General features: G+C 44.9%; 1 protein-coding gene across 1 annotated transcript; it reads left to right on the top strand.

Annotated features, from left to right (window-relative positions):
* Positions 1 to 1962: 1962 nt before the first annotated feature.
* On the top strand, positions 1963 to 7824 carry PDIK1L (PDLIM1 interacting kinase 1 like). Its single transcript, XM_063140118.1, has 3 exons — positions 1963 to 2046; positions 4600 to 4895; positions 6998 to 7824. Exons 2-3 carry the CDS (start codon positions 4611 to 4613, stop codon positions 7736 to 7738), a joined length of 1026 nt encoding a protein of 341 aa, XP_062996188.1. The 5' UTR covers positions 1963 to 2046; positions 4600 to 4610; the 3' UTR covers positions 7739 to 7824.
* The last annotated feature ends 1816 nt before the right edge of the window (positions 7825 to 9640 follow it).

Here is a 9640-nt window from a genome sequence, read left to right on the forward strand (position 1 = left end):
TTGTCTGTGGTAAACAATGTGCAGCCAACACACAGAGTAAAGTCTTGTCTCTCCTTCTGGAACAGGCAAGTGGTTGTGTAACCTAGAGCTGTGCACAAATAACATCTGGAATTTTTCCACCCTATTTGTTGGTGGAGAAAATGGCCATATGGGGGAGAGGGATGTATTTCAGTGAATTTCTCCAGAGGAAAGGGGAATTCTCCCTGTTTTTCAGAGCTGAGGTGCACCATGAGCACCATGACAGCAACACAGGATGTTTTCCTTACTCCCAAGGTTTGCTTACGTGTGCTGGCAGATTGAGTTAGCAGCCTGGGTACCATTTTGCATCCTAGCATCCTTCCAGGTTCTAGAGCATCCCTCGTGTGGATTGCAAGGAAGGGGAATAATAGCTGCTGCCACAAAACCAGCGGTGGAGAGTATTTGGAGAAAATCCCGCAAAGTGGCCTCTTTCTACAAGGCGTGCCGGCGAAATCGTAGCAGAAAAAGGAACGTTCTGAGAAAAAGGCCTTCTGAGACATTTCAGCTCAGCTGAATCTGATGCGCTGGTCCTCTTTCAAACGCAAAGATACACACACACACACTCACATTCCAGATGCCATATAGATAAGATGCTCCCATTCTCCCCTAATAGAGAAAAACGGGAAGACAGTGTCCCTTTAAGGGAAGATACCAACAGCCCTCCATCCTTTCGTGGAGGGGTGGGCAAGAGCCTACCATCGGAATCCCAACCTGCGCGTGTCTGCAGCAGCCACAGAAGCGTGTCCCCCCACGGCGTCGTGTCGAGGGGGTGGCGGGTGGGGAAGCGAACAAAAGGTGTCACCCACCTGCCTCACGTTGCGAAATAACCACCTACCCTTTCCCACGAGAGAGCGGGGGGGGGGGAGGTTGGTCTTTCTCTCTCCTTTAAGAAAGGCAGAGAAATCAAGAGGATTCCATTTTTATCTTTATTTTATTTTTTTTAAGCGGGGCGCTTGGTGGGGGAGGGTAGAAGGGAAATTGCCCCACATCTAACTGCGAGAAGAAAAAGCAAATATGACCAACGCCAGCAGGAAGACCTCTGGGTGACAGCCACGGTAGGTGCTTTGCAGAGGGGGGGAAACAGCAAGCAGGGGGCAGCAGCAGCACGGGGCTGTTGCGGGTGGCGGGGCGGGGGGAAGCCGCCGCGAAGGCGAGCGGGCTCCTGCGCACCGCCCGCCAACGGCCCTCAGCTCCCGCGGGTGCGGGGATGCGCTGCTGCGTGCAGCGCGGCTCCTGCGCGCAGCCTCCGAGGGCCAGCCCCGCGCGCTTCGCCGCCGTCACCTGCAGGAGCTGCGTGGCCAGCCCGCGTCCGCGCGCGGGGCCGCGTGTCTTGTTGCGCCGGGGAGGCCAAGGGACGTGCGCGTCTCCTGCCCTGGCCCTGGCCCGTTCGGCGCTTTTCTCCGCCACCGCGTGGTGAAGGACGCTGCTCTTCCCTCCCCCCCTTTTTTTTTAATTTGCAAATTTCGCTTTAGGGCTACGTCGCAATCACCGTTTCCCAAATAAAGCCAATAAATAAATATAAGCGGAAGAAAATTAAAAATAACAAAACAAAGCAAAACAACATCAAAGCACCCCCTGTTGCTTGCCGCAACGTTCCTCGGAAGCGCCTGCATGCAAGCAAGTGCTTGGCGGACTTCGGGGCTCTTTCTTTCCCTTTTCTTTTTTTCTGCTTTGCAAGCCCAGCGCGCGGGCCTCACTTTGCGCAAAGGAGCAGGGAAGGGCGGGGCGGGGCGACGGGAGGAAAGAAAAACCAGGCGCCCACTCTGAGGCCAGCAGCCAATGGGAAGCGGCGCGCGCGCTGCACCCAGCAAAGGGAAGGCGGAGGCCCGCCCTCTCCCTCCCTCCGGGAGCCAATCGGGAAGCGCGGAGGGGGGGAGCGACTCCGGCGTGTCTGTGCGCGTGCGCCTGTCAGAGGAGGCGCGCGCCTGGCCCAGAAGGGGGTGTGTCGGCGCACCCGGGAGAAGCAAGTGGGGGGAAGGGAGCCCGATAATGGCGGCCAGGAGTAGAGAGCGCCGCGGCGGCTCTGAGGTAACGAGATAGGGCACGTCCGGGCCTCGGCTGCGAGTGCAAAGCGCGAGCCTCGGGTCCGGGCGTGAGAGCGGCGCCCGGAGCCCCGAAGCCGCCTCATGACAGGTCCAGCGGGCGCAGCTCGGAGCCTCGGGCGCTCCGGTGGCCTGGGCCTGAGGAGATCCTGGGCCAGAGGCCTGGCTCTTGGGCGCTCGCCGTCGTCGGCTGGAGGCCCGGCCGCCTCCGCTGCTGCCGCCGCCGCCGCTTCCCCCTCCCCGCCTGCGTGTGGCTCTGTCATGATGCTCGTGGCCGAACCCGGAGTGGTTTGCGCGTCTTAATGGCCGGTTCACACGTTACGCGACAGCTAAGCCCGGTTGCTTATAAGGTGGCTGGCTTGGGAGGCGAACTCGAAGCCATCCGCAGCCGGCCTGGTCTGGTCTCCTGTCGCTTTAAGGGAGGTTTAACATCCGCAGGTGAAGCTCGGAGTTAAAACCAGCCCACCTGCTTACGGCTGCGGGTTAAATGGCTGTGGCAGCTCTGGCTTGCGACTGAGTGCGAGCTCAGTAGGTCGGCCACAAACTTCTTGTGCTGCCCCTTGCTTCTCTATCTTCGCTAGCTGCTTAAGCTGCGGCTGTGAACAGGCGACATTGGTTTTCCCTGTGCAGTGGAAAGCTTCATCTGCGGGTTTCTGCAGAGCCCAAGTTACTGCTGGGTGTTGGTTGGTTGGTTCTTTTTCCTTCTTCTTGTAAATTTTACCAGCAGGGACTCTTAGCCCTGCTAGATTATTATTCCTAAATTTTGGGGACACTTATTTTGTATGATTCACGTCTGCCCAGCTCTATTGAAAACTCTGAAATGCAGATTGTAAATATGCAAATTCTGTGCGTATTTACCCGAGGGAGCAGCCCCAGTTGGACTGGGAGGGATCTACTTCAGAGTAAACATGCATAGACTTTCACTTGTGGACATAGGATTACAGTGTAGGTAGACAGTAATGGCATACCTGCTTAGCTTCCAACATCTGGAAGGGACTTGAGTTTCTGCATGTTTTAGCTGTAATATAGGAATGACATAAGCTACACTGCTGTCAGTCGTCCTGCACAGCTACTCAAGGTGATCTCTCTCTTTGCTGGATAAGATATGCTCTGCTTAGGTTATGTGGTAGAGCTGATCCTTACAGAGCTTAGCGTAAGCAGTGAAAATATGGCATGACGTAGTGTTGTGTTGAGTCATGTGACTTGGGAAATCTTTGCATCAAAATATTCCTTTCCATAACCTGTATTCTTATTTTTAGGCCACTGATAAAATTCTGCCTGTCCAATACTAGAATTTCCAGAACCCGTTAAAGGCATGAGTAAGAAAGCTGGTATCCTACCAGCTAAATAGGTATTCCTGGAGAATATGTTTTAGTATTATGTACAGACCAGATACACAACACTTCATGGTATATATTTAGAGTGGGCAAATAGTTATTTTGAAGATAGGTAGAATTTGAAGATAGGTGGTAAGGAGAAGGCTAGATGGTAAAGGGGCTAAGTTAATAGGAACATAGCTGGAGTCCCAATTGCACGGTTGCCAGTCCTCAGTATACACAGAATTTGTATTTCAGTGCCTTTCAACATCTGTGTTGTATATATTCCCAAGGATTACCTATGGGTTTTCTAATTCAACCTCCTACTCAGGTTTACTTTTGGGTTATCTAATACGATACCCTGTATCTGCCATATTATTGACAGTTGCTTTTCACTAGTTCCTTGAACAAGATTCAGTAACATCCCCTGGTGGCTTGTTGGATTGTTGTGAACTGGTCTCATAGCAAGTTTTGTTAGTATATCAGCTGAAATGTACCTATTCCTAAATAAAATATTCATTTTGGTCTAAATAACAGACAAGTTATGTTGTCTATTCCCAGCTGTGTATGGGAGTTTTGCCTTTTGTTTAACATCTCTTTTGTAGTTCCTTGCATCTTTATATATCTGACCAGTATCTGAATGTTGTTCCTGAAAAGTAGCTGTTATAGAAAAAATATTAAAAACTGCTGTGTCTCATAGGTATTCCTGAGGAATAATCACAAGTAGGCTGAAATTACAACATGGACAGCAGTCATTAATACCATGAAAAACATTTAAAAGTGGCTCAGAATTGGAAAGAGCTCAGTTGCATAATGGGAGCAGAGTGCTCATTTATGACATTTGTTTAGTTTTATGTATTTATATACTTCTTTTCTGGGCAGAAAGACCCCTCAAGATGGTTTACAAAATTAAAAACAAACACCTGTAAAGATAAAATATCAATAATATAAAAAACCATTTGGCATCAGCAATAAAATAGCAGCAGGCACTGTGTAATTCTTTTTCTGGCAATGGTAGCTGCTGCTCATGTAGTAATTTCAGACTAAATAAGCTTTTCCTTTAGAAATACCTATGTACTTAATATATCCCATCCCCACCCCTGAATATTTGTTCAGATAACCTAGTCCCAGCCATTAAGAACTTTGCCTTTTGACTTGCCTAGGACATAAATCAACCACACGCCACTTCATTGTATTTATGTTTTTGCTTTTGTTTTTTGTAGACACCTTGAAGATGGTGAGTAGCCAGCCAAAGTACGATCTAATACGGGAGGTTGGTCGTGGCAGCTATGGTGTGGTATATGAAGCGGTAGTGAGGAAAACATCTGCGCGTGTTGCTGTTAAGAAGATTCGGTGCCATGCTCCAGAGAATGTGGAATTAGCCCTACGTGAGTTCTGGGCACTTAGCAGTATCAAGAGCCAACACCCAAATGTTATTCATCTAGAGGAATGCATTTTACAAAAAGACGGCATGGTGCAGAAGATGTCCCATGGTTCCAGCTCCTCACTTTATTTACAGGTAAATGAGGCCGTAGGTAGTAGAACAGACTGCATGGGTTAATAATAACAAAAAATAATAAATTTATTTCTTACCCGCCTCTCCATCCCGATCAAGGCGGGGAACAACAATACGTATAAAATACATAAAATATTTAAAGTAAATTGAGAAGCAGGGAGAGGGGAGACCAAGGGAAGCTGTTCAATTATACAGCAGGGAAGAAGAGGCTGGAGGCATGCATACTACTAGGGCCAGAGCTACACCTAGCAGGATATAACACTTTGAAAGCAGTTTGAAAATGGTATATGGAATGTGTCTAGGGGCCCAACGATTGTCCATATCTTATAAACCATTGTAGAGCAGTAGTGTAAGTTTGAATGAAGTATGCTTGGTTCTTTGCTGTAGTTTTAGACACTTATTTATTTATTTATTTATTACATTTCTATACCGCCCAATAGCCGAAGCTCTCTGGGCGGTTCACAAAAATTAAAATCATACTAAGACAATCAACAGGTTAAAATAGCACACATACCAAATAAACCTTCTAAATAAATTTTATTTATTTATTTATTGATTTATTGCATTTCTATACCGCCCAATAGCTGGAGCTACTCTAAGGTAGTATAAACCTTCAGAGAAAGCACAGCAAACAGTTATTACACATATGTCTGATGTTCTTAGCAGTCTTTAGATTGTGAATCTAACTCAGTTCAAATTATTTCTCTGAACTTTGGCTGTGCTTGAAAGAGGAACTAGGTGTAGGAAGCCACTTCTAAAAAAAAACTATGCCACTGCTCAAAGCAATAGATCTTACTGCACCACTAAACTAGTGCTTAGGCTGGGGAGTACCAACTGCTGTGCCATCACAACATTGGAGAGCATTATTTTGACATGGCAGGAAAGTTAATGGCATCATAGGGAGGAGTACTCTCAGGTTCATCTTGGAGCAAGATGCATTAATAATCCTTTTTATAGCTTTTGCAAGGAACTACTTCAAAAAGTCATCACTGTATCAGGAAATGGTATGATCACATCAGCTCTAATGAAATCTGTTGTCCTGTTCCTTGAATGGATAGTCCAGTGTTTCCAAAGGATTTAGTGCTTGGTTTTGTAGCAGCACTTTAAAAACAAAAACAAGAATAAAAAGCCAGTAAAATAATAAGCTGAAACTCCTTTCTTAACCATGTCCCTTTAAAAATAATTACTGTATGCCAAATTATTGTTCTAATATTAATGCTAATTGCCTCCTCTGATCCGTTTTGATATGGTAGGAAAATTTTGAATTTGTGAACATGTCAAGCAGATTGTGAAAAATAGCTGCTCAGCTATCTGTATTTCATGTGCTGATGGAGAATAGCCAGTAAATTGGGAGCACTTCAAAATAACTTTGAGAACAAAAGCAAGAGCTTCTAGTTTTCTGTAGCTGTGCATTTTGATTGTTGTGTTAGGTTAGCCTGTTGGTATTCATCCATGCAGATGGAGGAGAGTATATATTTCAGTGTTCTGTTAGATAAATTTCATTAGCAAAGGACAAGTGAACCTTTAGCAATAAATCAGTAGTGCTCATAAGAGAGTTCACCAGCTTCATTCAGACTGTCACACGAATCCAAGATTAAGGAAACAACTATGGTTTGTTGTGACGTTTATCAATTAGACCATAGTTTGCAATTAGCCAGCAAACTAGAAATGTAAATCATGGGTTGAAGTGGGTTTCCAAACCATAGTTAACGACTGGGATCTATGCCATAGAAAGTAGAATGCTGAGCAGATGCAAAATGAAAGCAGACAAGCTGCTCTAAACCTTGTCTGTATGTTTGGAAGTTCAAACCTTGGTTTGGGTTCTAAACTGGTTAGCACAATGCATGGCCTTGTGTGCTGTCTGAATTGAGCCTATGTTTTCATGGAAGATGTTGGTTGAGTGGATGGGTGATGCATGTTGCCAGTGAGTGTCTTTGAAAATACTGCTTAAAGAAAAGAATAAGGGTGAGCACAATAGAAAGATTTTTTATAAAGCAAACCTTTCTTTAAATGTCATTCCTGGCATAATTTTAGTCAACAACGGCTTTCTTATATGAATCATGTTTGTGGAACGTATGCATGAAATATCTTTCTTCACATTATAGCTTGTAGAGACCTCCTTGAAAGGTGAAATTGCCTTTGATCCCAGAAGCGCCTACTACCTTTGGTTTGTGATGGATTTCTGTGATGGAGGTGACATGAATGAATATCTCCTGTCCCGAAAGCCCAGCCGTAAGACCAACACCAGCTTTATGCTTCAGCTCAGCAGTGCCCTGGCTTTCTTGCACAAGAATCAGATCATCCACCGTGACCTCAAGCCTGACAACATCTTGATCTCTCAAAGTAGGATGGATGCTAGTGACTTAGAACCCACTTTGAAAGTAGCTGATTTTGGGCTGAGTAAAGTTTGCTCAGCTTCAGGACAAAACCCTGAGGAGCCAGTGAACGTAAACAAATGTTTTCTTTCTACAGCTTGTGGCACAGACTTCTACATGGCTCCTGAAGTTTGGGAGGGTCACTACACTGCCAAGGCAGACATCTTTGCATTGGGGATTATAATCTGGGCGATGCTGGAAAGGATCACTTTCATAGACACAGAGACAAAAAAAGAACTGTTGGGGAGCTATGTTAAGCAAGGGACTGAGATTGTGCCTGTTGGAGAAGCGTTGCTGGAAAATCCAAAAATGGAACTACTCATTCCCGTTAAGAAAAAGACGATGAATGCTCGTATGAAACAGCTGATTAAGGAAATGCTTGCTGCTAACCCACAAGACCGCCCAGATGCTTTTGAATTAGAACTCCGGTTAGTCAAAATTGCTTTTAAAGACAGCAACTGGGACACGTGACCTCTGGAGTACTTTGCCCTTGTGGTAGAGTTTTGTCTGTAACAATGGTGCAGCATTTTGTGGAAGCAAAAAAAGACTAACCCAAATTCAAGGTGTCAGGGTTCAGTGTTTTTCCTCCCATTGCATTTCTCCTGGTTTTTGTAAACTAAGCTCAAAGTGGCCATTTTTGTTTCAGTACCCATGTATGTATATTTCCAAGCTACAGCTGTATTGCTATCCACCTGGCCAGGAAAGTGATTGCTTTCTAGGAATACATTATGGAATATTTCAAACATTCCAGTTTCCTATTGCAGAATTTGGAATGCCCGTGGAATAGAAGATTTGCATGCTGGTAATGCAAATCATTCAACTTTGTAAACGTGTATATATTTATGTCGGTATGGGTGAATTGACTCCCCTCCTCCACTTTCCATATGGACAAAATATGTCCATTATTTATATTGTCTCGTATAGAATTGGGTGACTATGGCGCATCCATGAATTCCCCAGCATATAATCATTCCCCACTTGTATTTCCTTAAAGAAAGAAAGAAAATGTGATGGCACAAAATGTGATTAACAAATGTGATGCAAAGGGAACCTGTAATTCGAGCACTGAGCTACTTTGGGGAGAATCTCTTAGAATGGATGACTGCAATAGATAGTTCTGAAGGGACGTTCCAGCAGTCAAGTGCCAGCACTTTGGTTAGGCCATTATGCATTCAGCTTCATTTTTCTAGGGTAACGGAAGTGGGTATCTCCTAGACCATAGTTCTACCCCTATTCTTTGCATTTCATATTGCATTTGATATCCAGTATTACTGTTAATGCAGAAAGCTTATTTGATTACTTCATTATTACTATTATTACTATTTTTAAATGTCAATCCTAGGGAAGAAAAAAAAATCCCTCCTTAAAAAATTGACAAATATGATTATTTTCCCCAAGATCTCCTTTGTTGCCCTGGTATAGAGGCTAGTCGCATTAATTACTGCCCTGCCTTTTATTAGAGGTTCTTTGAGTCACTTGTGGTCTTGATGATGGGATATGTGTCTTTTTTGCTTATTGTGGGGGAGAAGAAGTCTGAAAGTGTTGTGTATCATTGAACCATCCAGATTCTTTCTTGTTAGAAAATGTTGCCAATTTGGGGTGAGGAGGAGAGGGGACATTCCTCTGTACGAAGGAGTAGTGCTCATTCTTCTACTCTTTTGTTTGGGGGTTGGGTTTTTTTCGTAAATTTTGGTTGGTAGATAGTGAACACTTCGCACAATCTGGCTAACCCATGTGCAGAGAACAGGGTGCAGAAGTAACTCAACCAGAGATGAATATAGCCCCCTCTACCACCACCGTGCCTCCTTAGTTCCCATCACTACTGTTTTCTATGTGCACTAGATCATGACTGGCATATTTACTCCTGAAGCGAGCCCTTCTGTCTCCGATTCTTACCCCAAAGCATTCAGCTACTTCCTTCTCCCTCCCAGGTTGCTTGTGTGCAGGCACATACCACTTTGCACCTTGCTCTCCATGCACAGGGTAAAAAGTGTTGCACACTTTGTTTTGTTTTAATAGGCGGGGCTTGATAGCAGACAGGAATAAAAACTGGCTCATGAGTAAATAGAGACCTTTATAGGGGAAAGTGGAATAATGTGTATATGTTCATTTTGCTTTCTTTGGGTTGACATTGTTCTACTGCCATCAGCTACAGTCTGGAAGCCAGGAAGTGAATGGACTTTTGTTTTCTCATGAAATGCACTGGGGCGGTTTATACCACCATAGCTAGGATTTGAAGAGTAGAATGAGAACGTGTTCTCGAGCAAGATACCTTTTAAAGGAAAGTATTTGCCCAAATTGAAAAACTTATATCCCTTTGCTCAAACTGTGCTTGCCAGCCATGCAGTGCAGTCCTATGTATGTTAATTTGGA

The sequence above is a fragment of the Elgaria multicarinata genome, chromosome 13 (assembly GCF_023053635.1).
Source record: "Elgaria multicarinata webbii isolate HBS135686 ecotype San Diego chromosome 13, rElgMul1.1.pri, whole genome shotgun sequence".
Lineage (NCBI taxonomy): Eukaryota > Metazoa > Chordata > Lepidosauria > Squamata > Anguidae > Elgaria > Elgaria multicarinata.

What these genes read in the sequence shown, in the direction of transcription:
- PDIK1L (XM_063140118.1), top strand. Translation starts at nt 4,611, where the DNA reads ATGGTGAGTAGCCAGCCAAAGTACGATCTAATACGGGAGGTTGGTCGT. An exon ending in GCTCCTCACTTTATTTACAG is followed by an intron (nt 4,896 to 6,997) that starts GTAAATGAGGCC and finishes TTCACATTATAG; the next exon opens with CTTGTAGAGACCTCCTTGAA.